The sequence below is a fragment of the Paramormyrops kingsleyae genome, chromosome 9, assembly GCF_048594095.1.
Source record: "Paramormyrops kingsleyae isolate MSU_618 chromosome 9, PKINGS_0.4, whole genome shotgun sequence".
Lineage (NCBI taxonomy): Eukaryota > Metazoa > Chordata > Actinopteri > Osteoglossiformes > Mormyridae > Paramormyrops > Paramormyrops kingsleyae.
The window spans coordinates 28,176,801-28,201,508 of record NC_132805.1 but is presented as its reverse complement, the minus strand read 5'-3'; the positions used below and the strand labels follow the sequence as shown (position 1 = coordinate 28,201,508).

General features: G+C 43.5%; 1 protein-coding gene across 2 annotated transcripts in view; it reads right to left on the bottom strand.

Annotated features, from left to right (window-relative positions):
• grb10b (growth factor receptor-bound protein 10b) overlaps positions 1 to 24,034 on the bottom strand; it is a 63,430-nt gene extending 39,396 nt beyond the window's left edge. The window contains exons 1-3 of one of the 2 annotated variants that reach the window (XM_023806242.2): positions 23,820 to 24,034; positions 12,386 to 12,500; positions 3,177 to 3,270 (exon numbers count right to left, since the gene is read on the bottom strand). In XM_023806242.2, the coding sequence (XP_023662010.1) occupies positions 3,177 to 3,270; positions 12,386 to 12,436 (145 nt within the window). In that variant the 5' untranslated portion in view covers positions 12,437 to 12,500; positions 23,820 to 24,034. The remainder of the gene's footprint in view (positions 1 to 3,176; positions 3,271 to 12,385; positions 12,501 to 23,819) is intronic. The other variant, XM_023806243.2, reaches the window with a different exon arrangement.
• Between the last annotated feature and the right edge of the window lie 674 nt (positions 24,035 to 24,708).

The window sequence follows — 24,708 nt, the reverse complement described above, 5'->3', positions numbered from 1 at the left end:
CCAGCTTTCCTGTTTGGGTATAAATTTAAGTCCTGCATCAGATGGGTTTAGTTTCTTCCAATAACAAAAAAAACTAACCAAAAAAATAAAATGATGAAAAGAGACTGGTAAAGCATGTGGTTTTGACTCTCCAAGACAATCAGCAGAGTAAAACCTAAGAGTATCACCATGGAAACGATTCACCTCACAGATTGGCCCGGAGCCCACCAGCTGCACACTACTGCTGACCCCCCCCCTTCATCTTAACGGACATTGAATGGCATTCATAATGTGTCAAGTTTGATCAGAGGGGCATTGGGTGGATTTTAGCAATTTAGGCAGGTGTGCTACTCTCTATACCAAGAACGGGGGCAGGATGAAATTTCTCTGGAGAACAAACACGAGGGTTTGTGGTGCTGCACTGAAAAAAAGAGCAGTTACTGTATCAGAGTCAGTAATCATGGGCATGAGCAGCCAGTCACACTCGAGAAGACATCAACAGTCAAACTGTTCAATAAACAGGCCACGTCAAGAAACCCTACAGGAATTATAATGTGATTATAAGGACAAAAGAGTTACTGTTTCACATATCAGATGCATCTAAAGAGCAGATAAAGATGATAAGAAGTGAAATGTAGACAGGAGGTATCAAGTTTGACTTTAAGCTGCATTTGATCATTGAGAATTTACTACTCAAAACACACTCCATCAACCATTGGAACTTTGTGGAGTATCAATGTCTTAGAATGAAAATAATCTGAGTATTTCTTTCATTACTGACAAGTATAAATTATTAATACACCTTACAGGTTAAGGTTGTACTGCTAAGCTCACGGTGCAGGCTACCTGTACGTACTGCTATAGCTCATAGTGCGGGCTCGCCATACATGCTGCTACAGGTCGCAGTGATGGCTAGCCATGCATACTGCTATAGCTGACCCTGTGGGGTAGCCTTGCATACTGTTCACGGTGTGGGCTAGATGTGCTTACTTCTACAGCTCATGGTATGGGCTAGCCATGCATATTGTTCACAGTGCAAGCTAGTCATGCGTGCTGCTACACGTCCCAGTGAGTGCTAGCTGTGCATACTGCTACACGTCGCAGTGAGTGCTAGCTGTGCATACTGCTACACGTCGCATTGAGTGTTAGCTGTGCATACTGCTACACGTCACAGTGAGTGCTAGCTGTGCATACTGCTACACGTCGCAGTGAGTGCTAGCTGTGCGTACTGCTACACGTCGCAGTGAGTGCTAGCTGTGCATACTGCTACACGTCGCAGTGAGTGCTAGCTGTGCATACTGCTACACGTCGCAGTGAGTGCTAGCTGTGCATACTGCTACACGTCGCAGTGAGTGCTAGCTGTGCGTACTGCTACACGTCGCAGTGAGTGCTAGCTGTGCATACTGCTACACGTCGCAGTGAGTGCTAGCTGTGCATACTGCTACACGTCACAGTGAGTGCTAGCTGTGCATACTGCTACACGTCGCATTGAGTGCTAGCTGTGCATACTGCTACACGTCGCATTGAGTGCTAGCTGTGCATACTGCTACACGTCGCAGTGAGTGCTAGCTGTGCATACTGCTACACGTCGCATTGAGTGCTAGCTGTGCGTACTGCTACACGTCGCAGTGAGTGCTAGCTGTGCATACTGCTACACGTCGCAGTGAGTGCTAGCTGTGCATACTGCTACACGTCGCAGTGAGTGCTAGCTGTGCATACTGCTACACGTCGCATTGAGTGCTAGCTGTGCGTACTGCTACACGTCGCAGTGAGTGCTAGCTGTGCATACTGCTACACGTCGCAGTGAGTGCTAGCTGTGCATACTGCTACACGTCGCAGTGAGTGCTAGCTGTGCGTACTGCTACACGTCGCAGTGAGTGCTAGCTGTGCATACTGCTACACGTCGCAGTGAGTGTTAGCTGTGCATACTGCTACACGTCACAGTGATGGCTAGCTGTGTGTACTACTACAGATTATGGTGTGGGTGAGTTGTACATACATACTGCTACAGATTATGACGCACCTAACATGGTAGGAATAATAATAATAATACTACAAGCATATGGAGAGCTAATGAAATATGAAATATATAAGTGGAACAGAAGCTATATACTGTATATGCATTATATGTATGGAAGGATAATGTATGGACTGTCTGTTTACCCATAAAGTCACCAAGGAAAAGGATCCACTAATTTACTGTTTCAAATATGAAGTTTTGTCCCCACAAATTAGAGATTAGTATTGATCAAAGGTATGAGGAGACGTTTCTCCTTGTGATGTTTCAAAATATTTATATATGCTGAATCTGACAAATATTAAACAAGTTGAACATGAAGACACTGGGATATTACTGTAAATAGATTTTTTTTCCTTGTCATACAACTATTGTTTATCTAATAATGATATAATTATTTCATCATATTATACACAAATTAATTTTTTTTAAAGAAATGATGTGAGCTGACTGATTCCCACAGTGAGTGTCACCAAAAACACATTGTGTGGATTCTTCTCGAAATGGGGATGAAATAAAAAATTAAAATGCAATTTCTGCTCCATTTATCACCGTGCCAGCACTGTGCTCTCTCATCTACTTCCCAACACTTCAAAAATGTCAGACTTTACCTCCCATGCTGGGTCAATATTGTGCTTAAATCTCATGCTCTGATGAGCTTGGATGAATGTTGTGTGGCACAATTAGATTGAAAGCTTTATTATAATGGCACCCCGTGTCTTTACAATCCAACCCTTTGAACTGTTCGAATGTTTACAGCAGATGGATGATGAATATATAACTCAGTCTGAACTTAATGAGCGCGAGTCTCCCATTTCAAAATGGGTCTCCTTCAGACCCACATCACCCAACATACACCAGAGTCAGATCTGCCTCATTCACTGCATCTCAGGCAAGAAAAAAGGAGAAGGTCCAGAATGCATTTCTGTAGGAATCTTTCGATTCCTTTCAGGAAAAGAAAAAAAAAAACTAAATGAAAAATTAGTAAACAAGTCGTTTTACACATCATCATGACACAAACCATGCTACATCATGACACAAACCATGCTACATCATGACACAAACCATGCTACATCATGACACAAACCATGCTACATCATGACACAAACCATGCTACATCATGACACAAACTTGTATAAACATCATACAGGCTTTCTTGTGGAAGAAAACTGACACCTACCTTGATGATTAGGAGAATTCTGATTGGATGAATGCCGGAAATTTGTCTCCATTAAGTCTGTTGATCTATGCTTTGGAGCTCGATCAACATTATCCTGAAGAGACAAAGGAAAACGTTATTGCTAATTGAAAACCAGTGAACACACAGCTGTACTGTTAGACAGCATTCATCAACTACTTCTGTCTGAAATATCAGACCATGAGATGTAATGATATGATTGCCTCGTTTTAACATTTTTCCACGCGGTAATTTACCATCACTTTAAAATAAAATCATTGGCTGGGAAGAAGGGTGGAACCATGTGTCAGGCAGACAGGCAACTCTAGGGACTCCTAAAAGGACGGTATGATAAGTGGCCCTACCCAACATGACAAGGAACTTCATAAAAAATGTATATAGCCGACAGACGCTGGTGAGTCAGGATCTGAGACTACAGCCTTCTTCATCTAAGCCATGAACTCAAAACTATACAGAAGAGAACTAGTCAAAACAATGGTCCCTTTCTGCCTAGAGAGACTGGACCTTTGTGAATTTCTGTATGTTACTGAAAGAAATGTACTATAAGCCTTTAGCGGGAGAAGGAGAGCTCATTGTAGGATAGTGAGAAAAATCTATGTATCAAATTATCTGACTCAAACTGTAGGGAGTCCAACGAGAGGCATTAGGTTGTGAGTCATCACTGGCCACAAAACCAAATCAAGAGGGAAGCACTCTCTCTTATTCCTGTCCGATGACAGTCATCTTTACTGGAAACTTTATACCCCAAGCTGACAGCTCAACCCAACATACACAACACAAAATGAATATATGGCTAAAAAATTAATCGCTTTTAAAGTAATTCAAAAGTATTACGCAAAATGCACAAGTCAAGTTACAGGGTTGATGTATACTTTAGTGGTGGCTACCATTACAATAACGGCAAAATACCATGTTGATTCCAATATAAGACCGTTTTTTTTTTCCCCTTTAAAATACGCCTGAAAACGGGGTCTTATATTTGAGGTCTAGACAAAAAAAGAATAGATTGTGCCAAATACTATATATTGTAATGAGTCTTTTGACTTATTGTGATATTGACTTGCTGTAAGATTTATTGCACGAGCCTGATTCCAAAAGCGTGAGTGTCACGCCAGATTTGTGAGAGTTGGCAACGCTGGCAAAGCGCATGTTTAGCGTGTATCCGAGTGTCATGGAAATCGTTGGTTTCCCTGACTGTGCCGCTGCTAGTATTAAACCGATAGTGGCTGTTAATAAAGATCAGCAATCAGTTTAAAAGACCTCATGTCATATTCATTAATATGGTTCAGCCCTTCTCCACAATGTTTTTTTACCCTCTTCATGTGGGTCTGCTACATTGAAAACATTCTACATCTTCAAGGATTGTGGAGTTTGTAATGTTGTAACCCCCCCCCCAAAGAAAAAAAAAAAAAGGTTTTTGGAATGTTTACTGTTTAATACACTTATTGTAACCCGATTGCCCCTGGTTGCTTTTTAAGCTGTGTTTACTTGTTAACTTGTATGTTCTTGTCAAAAAAATATATTTCTCTTTATAAAACGTAAAACTTTTCTAAAAATAGCTACCAACAAATGGATGGTCGCCTTATAATGGAGGTATTCTTATATTTGGGCCAATACAGCAATAAAACATTAATAATCACACATGAACAACAGGAGCTGAACTTAACTTGGGATAAGTATTGCACAATGCTTGCTTTTGGGAACTGTCAATGAACCGACACACATTCAGGCAGTCTTCTGTTCTAAATTTGGCTACAGTCGTTTTCATATGTGGTGAGTGACGACCAAATGCCCTTGACAACATAACCTCAGACATGCCAGCCTAAAGGTTGCGACCCACATTCCTCACTGCTTGTTTTTTCTAGCACTTGTTTACTGATATTTCTTAGCGACTGGCCCTCAGAAACCAGTCCGAACTAGCACTCAGCGGTGGGTGTTTTTAAGCTCCCTCTCATCGGTTTCCGTCTGTCACATTTCAATTGGAGTTTGGCAGACAGAAATACCTTCAAAATGATCACACGGAGCATGTCAGATCAAGCTCCTCCACACAAACGATAACAGCAAGGCAGGTTCACATGAACATCAGCAGTCTAAGCAGGGCTCTACACTGGTGAACCCACACGCCTGTAAAGATCGTAAACCTTAACTTTCTGGAAGCTTAATCTCAAGCACTGATGAAGGGCTGTCACTATCGATTATATTAATTGTCGAGTAATCTACGGATTCATTTGACATTTAATTGAGTAATTATACACACAGTGGCAGTGTGCAGTGACACCGCTACTCACTGCACCATCCTCAATATTTGACCCGCACAATGTGTTGTGTCAGTATCGACACTGCATGTCTTGCACACATTATGGTCTCAATGGAAGAACCGTGATAGTCAGCTGGGTTAAGACAAGTTACACTAAGACACTTTTACTCCATCATAGGGATCAACAATGACAACCTTAACTCCTACCCAGCCCTAACCGTAACCATAAGTAACCTAACAAAATGTAAGACTTTTGGTACATCGGGTTCCTTTTACGGGCTGCTTTTGTGTGATCTCCACCAGCCCAGAATGGGATATTCAGCCAGATACTCCGATTTTGGATTCTTTGTATTCTCTGTCTTTAATAAAACTTCTGCATAGTGCTTGCACTTGTGTCTGAGTGTGTGTTTATGGGTCTCGTAATGGTGGGATGACTGTATATGTCCCTGGTGGCTGCCACTATTATGCTGCAGCAAAGTCAGTATATTATGCCAATAGAACAAAGAACTAGAGAAATTTAAGTTATTTTGTCCTTTTTTTCTGATCCCACTGATTTGGAGTGATGTAAATGGGTATGCATAACTGGTGCAAAAGTACGCATTCACGAGTGATACGCGCGGCTGTTTATTGTAGCCGTGAAAATGCGTATGCATTGGTGGTGTCACGAGATCTTGCGAAAGCGCTGCAAATCAGCTGCTGTAAGCATGTCGGCGGAAAATATAAACGGCGAAAGGGTGACGGACAAAACACGAACCATCTGTAAGCATTGTAGGAAAATAATGCCGTACACAGCGGCTAACGCTACTACTATGCAAAGCACCATCTTAGATCTTTACTTAAATCCACTGCACCGGTGGATTTAAGTAAAGTTTGTTTGTTATTCATATTGTTTTATTTATATTCTGTTTTATGTTTAATTGAGAAGTCAAATAGGAGAGAAGCCTGTCATTTGAATTTGTGGTGAAATAATTTATGCTTTTATGGTGCTCAGTGTTTCCCCTAGGTTTACAGCTTTGGCCGGGGGGGGGGGGACAGACAGACTTTTAATGACATCAGTAAAAAAACAGATATTTTTGTCTGCTTTTCAGGTGGTTGATGCAACATATTTTCCAAAATTGTAGACGTGCGACAAAAATGACAAGCTGTTATGTGAAGATAAATAACATAAGGCTATTTAGTTTGTTTACTAAAAGGACAATGTATAGATCTGTTCTAACCTTAAATGACTTCTGTTGTGATCAGGCGCTATATAGAAAACGAAATTAAATAAAATTAACTTGACCTTCAAGAGGGACGGGGTGCCCCCCTAATATAATGGTAGGGGAAACACTGGTGCTAGATATTTGTTCTGTTCTTTACCGCATATGATGATGGTGATTATTTAAAACATTTCACCATACATCTGCATTATTTCGCATTTTTTGTCTTTCAAATTAATCAAATAAAAGACTGCTTTCCAGTAATATATTTCTTCGTTGAAGTTTTCCTTAAAATATTGTTAAAATATCACCTCGTTCTTGTGATATCCCAATATCGTGTCTCGTCTCGTGAGTATATCGTTACACCCCTAGTATGTATCTTATGTGCATTCGCGCTTAATAATTTGCCATTTTTGCTTTTTGATTGCAGTCACATATCGTTGTGGAGATCTGAAAAATGATCCCCACAATGTCAAAATAACAGGTTTTTGTTACACTCTGGGGATCATTTGGTCCTCACAATGTAATATAAACATAATACACACACAGAGAGACACACTATATGGACTAAAGTATTAGGACCTCTTAATCACTAAATTCAGGTGTTTCATTCAGACCCATTACCACAGGTGTATAAAATCGAGCACCTAGCCAAGCAGTTACATTTGTGAAAGAATGGGTTGTTCTAAAGAGCTCATTCTATTCTGGCGTGGTACTGTCATAGGATGCAATAAGTCAGTTTGTGAAATTTCTTCCCTACTAGATATTTCACGGTCAACTGTAGGTGGTATTATTGCAAAGTGGAAGTGTTTAGGAGCAACAGAAACTCATCAAACAAGTGGTAGACCCCGTAAAGTAACAGAGCAAGGTTGCAGAGTGCTAGGGCACACTGCGTAAAAGTCACCAAAGCTCTGTTGATTCAGTAACTGCAGAGTTCCAGACTTCCTCTGGCATTAACTCCAGCACAAAAACTGTGCACCAGGAGCTTCATTGAATGGGCTTCCATGGCCGAGCAGCCGCATGCAAGCAGCACATCACCAAGCGCATGGTCGGATGGTGGAGTGGTGCAAATCGTGCCGCCACTAGGCTCTGGAGCAGTGGAAACATGTTCTGTGACGTGACTTATCACGCTTCTCTGTCCGGCAGTCTGATGGACGAGTTTTGGTTTGGCGACTGCCAAGAGAACGTTACCTGCCTGACTGCACTGTGCCAACTATAAAGATTGCTGGAGGATGGATATTGATACGGGGTTGTTTTTCAGGGGTTGGGCTAGGCCCCTTAGTTCCAGTGAAGGGAACTCTTAATGCTTCAGCATTTTGGACAATTACATGTTTCCAGCTTTGTGGGAGCAGTTTGGGGAAGGTCTTTTTCTGTTCCAGCATGACTGTACTCCAGTGCATAAAACCAACAGAGACTGCGAGCCAGGCCTTCATGTCCAACATCAGTGCCTGACCTCACAAATGCTCTTCTGAATGAGCACTGCCCGAGCCCTACAAAATGACCTCCAGCAGGCCACTGGTGTGAATGTCTCAACAAATAATCAGAAACAGTCTTCATAAGGGTGGCCTGAGGGCCCGACGTCCTCTATAGTGGGCCCTGTGCTCACTATACACCGTGGAGCTCGATTGGCATTTGCCATAGAATACCAGAATTGGCAGGTCCGCTACTGGCACCCTGTGCTTTTCACAGATGAGAGCAGGTTCACCCTGAGAACAGGTGACAGACCTGAAAAGGTCTTGAGAAGCCATGAAGAATGTTTTGCTGCCTGTGATATTGTTCAGCATGACCGGTTTGGTGGTGGGTCAGTGATGGTCCATGGAGGGATGCACAGACTTCAACAGGCTACACAACGGCACCTTGACCACCATGACATATCGGGATGAAATCCTTCGACCCATTGTCAGACCGCACGTTCGTACAGCGGCTCCTTGGTTCCTCCTGGTACATGACATTGCCTGGCCTCATGTGGCGAGAGTTTGCAGGCAGTTCCTGGAGGATGAAGGAATTGATACCACTGACTGTCCCCCCACACTCACCTGACCTAAATCCAATAGAACACCTCTGGGACATTATGTTTCAGTCCATCCGACGCCACCAGGTTGCACCTCAGACTGTCCAGGAGCTCAGTGATGCCCTAGTACAGATATGGGAGGAGATCCCCCAGGACACCATCCATCATCTCATTAGGAGCAGCCCCGACATGGTCAGGCATGCCTACAAGCATGTGGGGGCCATACAAAGTTGCTGCAATGAAATTTTGGCAAAATGGACTAGCCTGCCACATAATTTTTCACTTTGATTTTCGGGGTGGCTTTAAATTCAGCCCTCTGTAGGTTGATAATTTTCATTTCCATCAAACGATATGGCATCCTTTCATTCCTAACACATTACCTAGTCCATATCAGTATAGATATCCAGCATGATTTATTTCCCATTGAGATCTGATGTGTTTTCACAGTGTTCCTCATTTTTTTGAGCATACACACATCGATGATGCTGCAAATATTTTACACGAGATTTTGAAATAGTTAAGCTAACACACTTTTACAGACATAATATCTTAATTATAATCACATGAAGATCATTTAAATGTCCTTTCCTCTGACTAAGGCTGGGTACCAAACTTCGTGGTACCGACCAAAATACTCCGATCCTATCGAGAATTGAAAAATAAATTCTTTCGGTGACAAATTCTGATACCCAAACCATAAATCTCAGCATTTGTTAGCTAATAAGCATGCAGTGTATTTGTGTAAAGATCTAAAGCCACTGGTGATTGTCTGTCTAACATAACATTACACAAACCCGACATAGAGGCCGGAAGGAAAAACTTCTGAGCTGGATAGTGTGTGTGTTGGTTTTTTTTTTTCTGTAGTGTAAAAAATGCCTAAGACATCAAACGTGTGGCTCCACAGGGTTCCAGACTGCAAATTTAGTCACATTTTGCAACCATTTTTGGAGACAGTGCGACTAAATTTTAAAACTAGGTGCTCCTGTGCGACGTGCATATATGCCCCTCATTTACGCTCAAATATGCCCCCCACGTAGTTGTTAACCGCATTGTCGTATATCACGTGAGACACCCGGAGAGAGCATGAATTGGTGTGTATGTTGTATGCATGTGTGTGTGAGCTAGATCATCAGAAGTCGGTCCGATTGCAGTTCCTCGGAAACACCACTCTGGAGGCCCTTACAGCGGTAAACTTGCCGATTACTTGACCACAAGTACTGGCACTAACATGGAAGTTACACGGAAGTGCAAAAAGAGACCAAGCAGATTAAATTATTTTTGTACCTGAATAAAACTGAATACCTTTTTGCTTGCGTCTCCATATATTGCCAGTGCCGGCGGGGAAATATGCCAGCACTTACTGGGATAATGTTGCATAATTTTTTATTTGGTGAAAAATGAAAGATCGATCTGCTGGCCAGATTCATTTATGAAGTATAAACATGTTGCGGGTAGTACAAGTAAAATATAAAGGGCTGTGTCCCATTATGATCACAATCAGTCCCCCCAGTAACCAATAGCTAACAAAATAACTTGATCAAATAAAAGATCTGTGCTGTAATGTTTAATGTATTTTTGTTGTTGTTAAAAACATATTGGTATTGAAAAAAGTATTGTTCAGGAACCAGTATTGAAATCAAGGTATCGTTCTGGTACTGATATCGGAAAATTTTAAACGATGCCCAGCCGTACCTCTGACCGCCTAAGACTTTTTGCGCAGTGCTGTGTATAAAATCAGTCTGAAGTTTTCCACCACGACTTTTGCATGAGTTCTGTACACGCTCTCCAAGCCACCCATAACCATGTTCATGCTTGCTGTCAACTCGCTCATAAATAGTGTGGGGCATTTATGGGAAGTTTAACAAAATGGCTGAAGAGATAAAAAGCAAACAAGAAGAACTGACCACCAAAAAGACATTGATCTTCCACTGTATGGAAATATTTTGGATTCCACAGAATCGATATTGACAATAGCAAGATTCATCAGCACCGCTTTGTGTCAGCACAACTCGTGGAAACACCACCAACTTTTTAGACAGGCTGTTTTGGTAGGTAAGTTCTATTTGCCTGTAGTTTATTGTGTGTACATTTTCAACTCCTTTTTGTTTTACATATATGACAATATTTACCGTAAAACAATTCCCAGTATCACGATGCGAACCTTCTCAATACTGTTTGGCCCTGATCAATATACACAATGCATTAACATTATACACAGAAGCCATTATAAAAGAGTTATTCATTCATATATGATTATTATGTAAAATCATGTGGCTAAATAATGTTGCTCACCTTTGTTTCAGCAGTGATTATCTTCAGATAATAGTTTATAATTATCTACGGCTAACTTTGCATTATTGCGTCTGTGAATGTCTTCCAAGATGTTGTTACATTGCAGTTGTGCTGTTGTAATATTTAAGTTCTGTGATAACTGCATTTTCACTTAATTTTAATGTGAAGTGCTCCCACACAGATGAGGCTTTCGTGCTCTTTTTATTTGGGCCCTCATCCGATGTGACCCGAGTTATTACGACACATAGAAATATTCAAAATGGAGTAACAGGCAAGCTATTCACAGTGGAGGTTAGTGAGGAGCATAGCTGTCCAGGCTTTCTAAGCGATTTCTGGCCCCGATCCAGCCTCCACGCTCCAAGGAGGCTTTGAACAGCAGCCCATAACCCTGTTATATGCACCAGCTATACAACTCCACAAAGATGGGCTGCTCTACCGATTCCCCAACACTTTAAATGAGCACATGCCCAGAGGTGCATTTCCAATCAAGCCATCCCAGGAGCTTCCAGATACCCTGACCAATGTGGGGCGTGTGAATAAGTTATCAGCGTGCTGATTCGCCACAATGAATTCGAACGCTTTGGCCAATAACCTGCCATTAATGTAATCGAGCAGGCCAGTCACATTTTCCCCACACATATTTTCCAAGTGATGTTATGTTATGGAGCCTGAGTGTTGACATAAGGACCAAGGACTATCATGTGTACAATAGCCTGGCGTGGTGGGAACCAAAAAGCTGGGTCGAGAAGGTGAGAGGGCTCACCAATATCTCCTACGGGGTCCAAGCCAAATCAACAGGGATACTGAAGCTCTTCAAAACAAACCATTGACTCCTTTGACTGGGGCCACAGTTCAGAGGCTCTTCTGTCGAGTCACAGCAGCCAAACTCGATGCGTTCAGCCCAAAGGAATGCGCATGTGTACTGCTGCCATTCACAAACCATCGCTGTGCCCCTCACTCTAAATACGACCGTCACGGCTGCCTAACCTTGGCTAACATGTATTCATTCGCCAGCTTTTTTCTTCATGTTTCTAAATAAAAAACATATAAAACCTAGGGAAAGGCTAAGTTGTTCCGTAAATTATCTTTACATAAAGTCTTACAATTATTATTCTTTTTTTTCATAATCAGCACGAGGATACACTGTAGATGATAACTACCGTCTCTAACAACTTTATAAACATGGCAAAATGGGGGGGGGGGAGGTAATAAATTATTAACCACTCAATTCCATTCAATACTTCACGACTGCTGCATCAAAGGCCGTTTCCAGAATATAGTATTTAAGTTTTGATATATAAAAAAAAACAAATACATTCTCTTTGCATATTCAAGGTTCCTGCAAGTTTGAAACACCAAAAATGAAAAACTGGGTGGACATCTTATGGAAAAAAGAAAATTGACAAAAAAAAACAGAACAATTGGGTCTCACCTGATAATTTGGATGGTGCAGAAAATAGTCCGGGCATCCGGCTACTGCCATGATGAATCTCTTAAATTCTTTATTCAGCCTTTATTCACATTAACTTTTGCTGGCTGTTAGGTACCTGAAAGAGAGGGAGAACGCCATATTACACTACGGCGAAGAGAGGGGGGGGGAACGCCATATTACACTACGGCGAAGAGAGGGGGGGAACGCCATATTACACTACGGCGAAGAGAGGGGGGGAACGGCATATTACACTACGGCGAAGAGAGGGGGGGAACGGCATATTACACTACGGCGAAGAGAGGGGAGGAACGGCATATTACACTACGGCGAAGAGAGGGGGGGAACGGCATATTACACTACGGCGAAGAGAGGGGGGGAACGGCATATTACACTACGGCGAAGAGAGGGGGGGAACGGCATATTACACTACGGCGAAGAGAGGGGGGGAACGGCATATTACACTACGGCGAAGAGAGGGGGGGAACGGCATATTACACTACGGCGAAGAGAGGGGGGGAACGGCATATTACACTACGGCGAAGAGAGGGGGGGAACGGCATATTACACTACGGCGAAGAGAGGGGGGGAACGCCATATTACACTACGGCGAAGAGAGGGGAGGAACGGCATATTACACTACGGCGAAGAGAGGGGGGGAACGGCATATTACACTACGGCGAAGAGAGGGGGGGAACGGCATATTACACTACGGCGAAGAGAGGGGGGGAACGGCATATTACACTACGGCGAAGAGAGGGGGGGAACGGCATATTACACTACGGCGAAGAGAGGGGGGGAACGGCATATTACACTACGGCGAAGAGAGGGGGGGAACGGCATATTACACTACGGCGAAGAGAGGGGGGGAACGGCATATTACACTACGGCGAAGAGAGGGGGGGAACGGCATATTACACTACGGCGAAGAGAGGGGGGGAACGGCATATTACACTACGGCGAAGAGAGGGGGGGAACGGCATATTACACTACGGCGAAGAGAGGGGGGGAACGGCATATTACACTACGGCGAAGAGAGGGGGGGAACGGCATATTACACTACGGCGAAGAGAGGGGGGGAACGGCATATTACACTACGGCGAAGAGAGGGGGGGATCGCCATATTACACTACGGCGAAGAGAGGGGGGGAACGCCATATTACACTACGGCGAAGAGAGGGGAGGAACGGCATATTACACTACGGCGAAGAGAGGGGGGGAACGGCATATTACACTACGGCGAAGAGAGGGGAGGAACGGCATATTACACTACGGCGAAGAGAGGGGAGGAACGGCATATTACACTACGGCGAAGAGAGGGGGGGAACGGCATATTACACTACGGCGAAGAGAGGGGGGGAACGGCATATTACACTACGGCGAAGAGAGGGGGGGAACGGCATATTACACTACGGCGAAGAGAGGGGGGGATCGCCATATTACACTACGGCGAAGAGAGGGGAGGAACGGCATATTACACTACGGCGAAGAGAGGGGAGGAACGGCATATTACACTACGGCGAAGAGAGGGGAGGAACGGCATATTACACTACGGCGAAGAGAGGGGGGGAACGGCATATTACACTACGGCGAAGAGAGGGGGGGAACGGCATATTACACTACGGCACAGGGAGGGGTGGAACGGCATATTACACTACGGCACAGGGAGGGGTGGATCTCCATATTACACTACGGCACAGGGAGGGGGGGGAACGCCATATTACACTACGGCACAGGGAGGGGGGGGAACGCCATATTACACTACGGCACAGGGAGGGGTGGATCTCCATATTACACTACGGCACAGGGAGGGGGGGGGAACGCCATATTACACTACGGCACAGGGAGGGGGGGGAACGCCATATTACACTACGGCACAGGGAGGGGGGGGAACGCCATATTACACTACGGCACAGGGAGGGGGGGGAACGCCATATTACACTACGGCACAGGGAGGGGGGGGAACGCCATATTACACTACGGCAAAGAGAGGGTTGAACGCCATATTACATTACGGCGAAGAAGCGACACCGGTGACCCCATCTAAATCCGAGAACAGGACTGATATAGCAAAGTGCAAAAAGAGGCAGAATGCCACATCACACTAAAGGGAGAGCGGACAGACAGTGCAAACATTGTTCCTCTGACAGAGCCTGTGACGGACTGCGATATTCTCGATCCTCAGCAAATGACGTACACACCACCAAGATGGGATTTTCATTAGACCGGATTTTCACGCCGAGACTAAACGCCAGCTGCTCTCTCCTGATGGTAAATTATTCTCAGGACACCTTCATGCAACTGCAGTCTAATCAGTTGTAGGTAAATATTTAATCATTCATTTCGGGCAATGGAGCCCCAAAGATAAACCAGAAAATAACTGCACATAAACTGGGATGAGAAGCACTGAAGCGTCTTCACCTACAAGTGCTTGAGGAAATTATTTGGGAAGTTCTGTCAAACTTTAAGACATGTCGGGTGGGAAAAAAGCAGGACATGGTACATGGTGGACCAAAACCACCTCAAGTTCACACTACACAAGTTTAGCCCCAATTTTCTGCTCGTTTACATTTTTTGGAGATGGCAAACAAAACCCCAAGATCAGAGGTAAATCAGTGTTTGATCAGTGCTAGCAAATTGGCGCTCGATTGCAGTGTGTGACCTTTTCAAAGATGTGACCCAACAGAGCCACCAATGCATCGCTGATGCCCGGCAGATATCTAGCATGTTAAATATCTGGACCTCTCGGCAACTCCAAATCCTGTTCGTGTGAAAAGTGTCGCTGCTGGCAAAGAGAGTGCAAGACAAAGGGTGAAGGAAAACCCAAAAGGAGCTTAAAAAGATGGCAGAAAGGTATTAAAAGTTCAATGTGTTTAGAATTCTGCTCTTAGTGTTTAAGTGTATATATGTGTGTAATATAACTTGCCATGCGTTATATAAATGTGTTGTCATTTGATTACAGCGTTTCAACAGTTTGTAGCGCGTTGACACTAGAATTGTGATTTCCTGGTGTCATTCTCGCATGTCATTTGACTAGACACTGGTGAAAGATCTTGTAGTGTGTGACTCCCTGTCGCTGATCAGTCACGTAGTGTGTAAACCACAATGACTTCAAGACTCGTGATTCCAAGATAATTCATGTAGCGGGAAAAGGGCATTACAGAAATAATCTCATTAAAGCCTGGGGTGAGCGCAAGTACATGTCACTGCTATCGCAGTAAACCAGTTAATACTTTGAAATGTCTAAATAAGTGTTTCCAAAAAGATCTATGAAGCCTTTATGTAACAGGTTCTCTCCTGGAGTTTATTCAAACTATAATTCTTTACCTGACTATTGTTACTGGCTGCTCTTTGGCATTCGACCTTCCAGAAAGCTGGGAAGTTCACCGGTTCTGGTGGCAGCCGGCTGATTACATGACCGAGAAGGTCCACAGGTTTTACATGGGGAAAGCCAAAAACCTCACCGCCGCACGCCGCTACAACAAAAAGGCGGCGGCCACAAAGATGATGTCACCGCCATTAATCATGTGACCATCCTGGGCTCCACACCAGGGAGACGGCACTGCTTTTGTTAACAGGTATCGCCTGTTAATTTATCAAGAGGCGAGGAAAAAGGGGAAATACAGTAGGCAGGCATTTCAATTCAGCTCACGCGGCGTGGCCTCGGATAAACGCCGCTCCCCCTGAGATCCTGCGCATCGCAAGAAGCCAGCAGATCGCGTCGGGAAGTTGAGACTGGGCCACGGCACCAAGTTTAATTTAATTTACGGTTTCATCTGAATGCTGGAAAACGAAAGAGGTTCACGCATTATCAACTATATTAACCACTACAGCCGTCTGGTCCCCTGCCATTTCTCAAGCAAAGGCAGCATTGGGACAAAAGATAGAGAAAAAAATTGATTCCCTGTGATTTCTTGCATGCCAAGTATTGCAGTTTTCCCCAGAGTAAACGTTTTTCCCCCACGTACACTGGCTGAAAGGACTCGCTGGTAATGAGTCGTGTGGGTGTGTGTGTGTGGGTGTGTGTGTGTCTGCAGGCGGATGGCTTCAATGTGTGACTAAACTGTTAATTTCAGTACATAATACAAAAGGTTAAGATGAATGTATCTTACTGAAGTACTAAAGCATATTTTACAACTTTTCCAGTTTAACCAAAGCTATGTTGCTTTGTGATCAATTTTTAAATATCTGAAAACCTTTAAATCCTTCTCTTGCTCTCATCCAGCTGATTTGTAATCTCATACAAAACACAAAGTTTGGAAGTGTTGTATTAAGATAAGAAATCGTGTCAAACACTCAATATGACGCCATTTATGCGACAACGCTGTCGAGAGGCGAGTCACAAAATAAGGTGATGTTTACGCAAGTGTCTCCCATTCCTCCTGGAAGAGCCTGAAAAACAGATGGGAGGAAACCTGACACTGGCACTGCAGGGTGACTGAGCTCCATGGCTGATTTTGGCAGCACTGGGCTGTTTCACGATTCAACAAGTTTACGATCTGCACGTGAGGAATGCATTAGCTGGGCCTTCATTTCATTTGCAGTAGAGGGTTGGCGGTTTAATTAAGAGTTAAAATGAAAATGTTTTACAGCTTTCTTATTGGGAACAGAGAAACAGCTGAGAAATACGACGCGGATTAACCTGTCACACTAACAATCTGCCAGAAATAATATCTCTTCGTTTTAGGTTTGTCAGTTATGGTAATTCCTGAATATTCCCAATGTGGTTTTCATTAATATCTATAATACACTACCCTGCAAACCTGACATCCAGTGGGGCACTTTTAACAGAGGATGCAGACCTTTCCATTTCTAAAGTCAGCAGAGTCTTACTCCAGCGGAAAAAACTTCAGCGTCAACAAGAGTGTCGTCCGAACCAGCGGCCGCTGGCATGAACGCACGACCCGATGGATCTCCAGACAGCGATACGAGGAGAAAAACCTCAGCTCGTTTGTCAGTGGCAGTGATTAATCTCGGGGGGGGGGGGGGGGGTTCAGAGGTTCACGCTCAAATATGAACAGTATGCACAAAAAGGCAGGAAGAAGTTTCCAGCTTCTCATTTTTAAGATGGACGTGTCAAAGTGTAAAAAGACTAGCATAGTTGGCCCAAATCATAAACCCTTAGGTAAAAATCTATGAATAGGCACCTTCATATGGGTATGCTTATGTAACTGTGATATGTTTGGGGCGGACTGACCTCACATCCTTGATTTGTGTCTCTATGTGGTCATGACCTGGTCACTCTACTGCCGGTTCCAGACGTGACCCCGTCTCCATATGAAGTTTTGAATTAATATTTAGTAATCAATTAGTTCATTATACAATTATACATTCAATGTAGTTTAGTCTTTGTGACCACAGAGAATTCAGCATAGATGCAGATGTCAGCATAGACGCAGACCTTAAAGGGAAGAGTTGCTATCCTCTGAAAAATCCTAATATGTGCAATAAAAATCACAGCTCTCAGTTTCACTGTTATCAAGAAGGATGAACTCTGCAATTAGAATCTCCCTCCACATTAAATCCATGCTGGAACTTCAGATAGAGCTCCATCCTCATGGTGCAATCATGAATGGAACCAGACAAAGTACATGCCTTTTGGATCAACAGACAGGCTGAAAGGACTCGCTGGTAATGAGTCGTGTGGGTGTGTGTGTGTATGTGGGTGTGTGTGTGTGGGTGTGTGTGTAGGTGTGTGTGTGTCTGCAGGCGGATGGCTTCAATGTGTGACTAAACTGTTAATTTCAGTACATAATACAAAAGGTTAAGATGAATGTATCTTACTGAAGCACTAAAGCATATTTTACAGCTTTTCCAGTTTAACCAAAGCTATGTTGCTTTGTGATCAGTTTTTAAATATCTGAAAACCTTTAAATCCTTCTCTTGCCGTCATCCAGCTGATTTGTAATCTCATACAAAACACAAAGTTTGGAAGTGTTGGATTAAGATAAGAAATCGTGTCAATATAGCCACAACAAATAAGGCCTCCGTTGAAATACAGCTAAGTGCTTTGTCACCAGCCAGGTCCCACCACCAGACGAACCCTTTGTATCACAATGTTGTCAAAAATGCAACACACTGAAAGCAGCGATGTGGTCTGTTTTACAATGACAGAAAACATTTTTGGGGGTGGGGGCTGGGACACCTATTACCAGGACATTCGGTCCTTAGAACACTATTTAGAAGGACAAACACACTATGTCAATTTATCCTTTACTCAGTAAAGCAGGGTACTGTTTACATGGCAGCGTGTAAAGGGCATATCACTGTGGGCAGGACAGAATACCTCCCCTCTGACATTTTGGTCGTAATTCTACACAATGTTAAATCCTTCACTGCCTCCTGGACTGAAAAGCCTTTTTTTGGATAATTTAAAGCGTAATGTTCTGAAACCTTAGCCTCCTGCCTCACCGGGGACTCTAGCCCCTACCTCTTCTGAGAGCAGCGACACCCCATATTACCAAAAACAAATGAATTACATAGCTGATAAGACATTGTATATAACTTAATAAAATAACATTACTGTAGATTATTATATGCAATGGTGAAAAGATGGCTTTTCAGCCTAGTTTTGTACTGAGACATTGAGTAACTCTTCACTTCACTTCAGTGGGGTAGGGATTTGGAGCTGATTTGTTGCCTACCAGTGCTGAAACCAATCCGATGCCCTTGTCAAAATCAATGATAGAAGTCTAATGCGGTCATTATTGAAATACCATATTGTCTCTTGAATACAAACAAACTTTTATTACGTTGATATTTGATGCATTGATTATATTTTCAAATAAATCTTTTAAATGAAGGAGCTGACAAAATGGTTTCATCAAATCAAAAAGGAATGCAGACACCACATGACGCAACACCACAGGTGGGAAACATTCCTCCACAACTCGAAAGCTGAATGTCCAGGTTCCAAACAGGATATCGCTGAAATGGGGAAAGTTTATGCATGAGAAAACCTTGAAGCGGCACCAGCCATTGATTTCACAAAGCGGCACAGCTATAGAACAGAGGCAGCTTGCTGTGACCGGAAACCGTTCATCTGAATTCACAGAGAAATCATCACTGATAGGGATGGCCAGCACCAGTACAAGAATTACAGCGAAAATCTCACCATTCCCCAGATGTGGAAAGTTCAGGTTCAGAAAGTACAAATCCAGATCAACGTTTCGTTTCAACCAATCAGTAATGAAGAGTCACATTCACTGGTAAGTTGAAACAAAATCTCGGTCTGGATTTATACTTTCTGAACCTGAACTTTCCACCTCTGCTATTCCCATTCTCAAAGGTTTTACATACAATGTCATTTTCAAAGCACTTGAAGGTTTTTCCAAAAAAAAATTTAAGTGCTATTTTAGTGATTAAACCTTAATCTTGAATCGATGTCCCTATTCAGACTCACCGGCCTGAAAAGGCACATTCTTGAAGCTATCAGGTTCCTAAGCGGAGTCATCTTGAGACTGAAGCCATCAAATATGCTTCATATCCCCGGCAGCCTGAAGCTGAACTTCAGCTCTTTGACAGACACCTAAAGTCTAACTTGGGGAGCCATATCTCCCAACTAGATGTTTCTGTACTCATCCAATACACCGGGCCAACTCCAGTCTCTACCAACCCTGCAAAATCTGACAGAAATATGCACTTTTATAAAGCTCTTTACTTCACAAAAAGGTCCACGTGGAATCCTTAACTAAATCCAACACTTGGGTATCATGCACTAAACCGTCGACATCTGCTGAACCAAGCGTGTGTGCAGAGTGTTTTTAGGGAAATCTAGACAGATTACAAAGACAGATACAATGCCGAGAATCTAATAATGCAGAAACTTTACAATACCGCAATGGAAGGAACGTCATATTTAGGATGTTTTAAGATGATGCTGTACCATAAAAAATTAAGACAGACTACAGGTAGCTATTTCATACCACACCGCTAAATAATAACTTTCAGAAGAAGCCTAATATCAGCTTACATAAAAGACTTATTGGGTACATCGCCCAGGACTAGATTTTCTATATCTGCTTCTCCTATGCAGGGTAGTGGAGGTCCAGAGTCTATCTGGGAAACTATGGGCGCAACCCAGGATGGGGCACTACTTCCTAGGAATTACAATTTGATTCAATTCCTGCGATGGAAATGTGACAGTGTCTTGCTGGTTCATGAAAAAAAAAAGTTTCTGTGGTGGAAAAAGGCCCCAAAGACCATCAGCTGTGTATTTCCGGCATTCCTCTGGTACACTGGACAACACTGTTAATGTTAATCGCTGAATCAATGTCATTTTCAGTGACAATGATCGATGGTGGTCTTGTATAGTTTGACCTCCAGATGTACATCAGTGTTCATGACGATACCTGGACTGTCAAAACAGGAAATCAGTAACACCATATTTCACCATTTAATAATTTATACCGTAACACAAAAATGCACACTCAAACACTCCTGTGAGTGAATTTGTTTTTATCGGTCTGTGGGAGTAAATAAATGTCCAGATAGTATGGAAAAGCTGGCGTCCGGCCAAATGTCTTACCCGTCACCTGAAGGTACAGTTACCTACAGCTAAGGGTATAAATGGCAGACCCTTGAAGGTACAGCCCCAGTGACAAGCAAAAGTACAAAATTTTGCCCTACTTTCTGAAAGTGTAGTTTAACACTATACCTCTAAATTGTGAAGTATTAATTGAGTTATTTAAGAGATGTATGTTCGTACTGAGGCATCTAGTAAACCGGCTGGTAAACTACACAACATATACCCACATCTCACTGCTAACGTTTATGATTGTTATGATCAGAAAAAAAGACAATCTCCACTTGCAGAACACCTCCAGGACTATAAGAAAAAAATCGTACACTCAAAGTGATTACATGCTGAGTCACGGTTACAGTCAGCATGTGCAATAACTCACACCAAAGATCTTCATCATACAATATGGTGCCAGAGCTCAGGTCAATAGCACTGGTACCAAAGCAGCTTGTTATTGGCCGATGGGGGTGGTGTGCTTCCTGCATGACAGCTTTGAGTAATTTCCAACAGGACGAGATGAGAGACAGACACATTGGTGCAGGGGACGTCTGTAGCCACAGGGTCATACTGTGCAATCATGGAAGTCTTAAGAGAATGGATCCCTGAAAACCATTCCATAAACTCAAAGTCACCATTCTTATTACTGCTAAAGACCTCTGTCTGCAAAAGAACAGCGGTAAAGCACGTACAACCACAGTCTTCAGGTGCCCAAGCAAGCAATGGTTCCTGTGGCTTCTCTTTACCTGGAGAACATAGTCAGACATTATTTTAGCCATTAAGTCCGGTCCAGTTTAGCAATTACGGCCGAACGTAAGAGAACACTCTCGTATATTGCATAATCCACAACCAGGAGAGCTTCAGGTCCCTGTATTCGAGGTTATCATATCCAGCACAGAACGTAACAGAACAGACCATGTTTTGGGTTCTAAATGTCACCACTGTCTTATAAGACCCTTGATTTGACCACAGGTTCTTGTCCACATATCTCCATCTGATTCAGATGGTCTTGGGTGCCAGGGCACACATGGGGCATGAAGGAGCAGCTGTTACACTCAATAACAAGACCTCAAGAAGACAGAGGGTCTTTGGCAAGCCTGACAAATGTGTCAGAAACAGTAACTGCATCTCATGTGTGTAAGGTAATGGATCCCTTTTAAATTTAATAAGGGTGCTGAGATTTTATCTGTCACATACAGTCTGCCTGGATGGCTGAGGTGGGGATCTTTGACATCATCTCATCTCTATTTTTAGCAGACGAGCTTTTATTCCTGCTCTGATTAATGTATATGCACAGACTTGTTTTAGTTCACCGAAACCAACTCGCGGTTTAATTTTAAGACAGTAGGTGAAAGGCAAAATCACCACCACAACCACCAAAGCAGTAAAATAGTGTCGACGTTTTCCAAGACACAGGCGATCCTGTAGCAGTATTACGAAAGCAAATAATGACGGGAGGAACGCGGGAGAGCCTTATAAGAGTCTTTTTGCCGAGAGAAATTATACTAAAAGCCCTCCGTTGGGGTACTGTGCTGATCTGCACTTAAGAGAACACGAAGTACCCTAGGTCCGGTGCCTTTTGTCTTAAAGCTTGTTAATTAACTGCAGTTTATCAACTGCATCACAAATTATAAAACGTAAAGTTCATGGCTAATGCATAAACATATCCATTAAATCCTTGGTTTATTTCAGAAAACACGTCAACAGCAGAACAAAACTACACTGCATCTTAGGCATGAGTTTGTGCTGCACGAGAAGGTGCCAAAGGTCGCGTTGAAAACACGCCGGACCGCAGCCCTGAAACGTGCGTGTATGGGGGGTCGGAATGGCTCCGGGTCCCTTAAAATAAGCGAACGGCCTGGGGCAGACCAAACCGGCCCAGAAGATGGCTCCCAAAGACGGGGATTAAACTTTTATTTTGCTTAAATTCAACCCACGGAGCTATCGGTAACTATTTGTCATGCCGGACCCCTTTTCCGGGGCTGCGATTCAAATGTCCCAAGAAAGTCCTTCATGCAAAAGCTCCTTGACCCACTTGAGTTTAAAGGGGTGTCCGGTTGTCCTGGACGGTATCGGATCGGTACCAATGGCCTTTGCGGCTGTGTTGTTTTAAATGGATTTTGGGATCACGGAAATGCACAGTTCAAAGTACCACCGCGACATCAAAATGAGCATTACTACAGCCCGTTATTGTTGTTGTTGTTTTTATTATCATTAATATTAAAGAGAAACACCCCGCGGAGCTGCGTTCAAAGGGCAGTTGGTTATGCGAGCTGTCTATCGGGAAGTAAGGCGTTTAAAACGGGGCGGACATGTGGGGCAAAAACTGCCCCTGCGGCTGCACGGCGTGCAGCTCCGCAAAGCTTTACTTACCCCACCCCAAATTACACACAAACATAAAGTTGCATCTATCATACAATGAAGGGAAATCAGCTGTCGTTACAAACAATGACGGTATTGTTGTAAGTTACAAACATAAACTGTGTAAGCGAGCGGCGTGCATTCCCGCACACCGGGGTGCAAAGCCGGCCATGGCCATCGCACGCCGTGCGGGGTGTCCCGATCCTTCATGCGAAGGACCGCGCTGCTGAATTTATACCGCAGACTTTTTCAAAAATATATGTGTATATACAATTTCGTGATTGGCTTTAGACTATTCAACAGTACCCATATTTACCATGCTTTATCCTACTATGCCGCGAAAGTCACACAAGTAGAGATAAAAGGGCTTTAAATGATTATTAGATAAAGCCCGTACTCTTCTGCAGTAGCTGGATCGCCACTTTAGGACGTTTTTAAATAAGCTCCAGTAAGCAGTGATTTGCAATATTCTGAGTGTAAATCTACTTCCCCGTGTTCTGCGACAGAAAAACTAAGAAAAATTTTAAATATACAGATACACTAAAGCTGAGAACTCACCTAAAAGTCAGACCTTCCCGCAGGCGAAGCTGAAATATAAGAGTTTTTCCTCTTCTTTTTATTGAAGTCAGTGGCAGCTCGGCACTAGTGTAACGTTATAGCTGAAGTGCAGTTGCTCAATCTCCAGAGGTTCAAAATCCCAGCAGAGGAGAGACACCGTGCACGGCCTCCTGGCTCAGCTGACTACCGACACACACGGGAGACTCCGCCCTCCTACTGGGCACCGCCTCACGCTCCGCCCACCAGCACCACCCATCATCCGAGCACCACCTCTGGCCCTACCCACCAATCGAGCACTGCCCCCGACTCCACCCACAATCTGGGCACCAACTTCACGGATGGAGCATCGTCTCCACCCACCTTCTGCGCTCAGCCCCCGACCCCACCCATCAGACAGGTACCGCCTCCACCTCCTATTGCAGCTTGGCCCCCTCCTCTCTTGCCTCGCCTCTAGCAGGCTTTGAGGCGGCAGTTTTACGACTTCAGCCGCGGCCCCTGCTCCATAAACAGCAGGTCTTGTGCCTTATCCCCTGAGGTTTAAAGGGGACCTTTGGGCGGAGAAAGGCTCCTCAGTGCCTTTAAAGCCCCAGGATCACTAAAATAAACTGGCATATAAAATTAATGTGAAAAATTGCCCTGCAGTGACGAAGCTGATTTTAGTGTGCTTGTCATTTTAATCTCCCTTTTGCTGCACTCTGACTGAGAAAAACCAAGGATTGTGGCAATTTGACAATTTTCTTATTATAAGAAAATTATTTATTATAAGTTCATGTTCTCAATGCTCCTGATCTAAGGTTCACTGCTGCTTTAAAAATATTCTCAATGTGTGCTGCTCCGTCTGTATGTACATGAGCTAGGCTCTGGGCTTAATCATTATTTGATATAAATT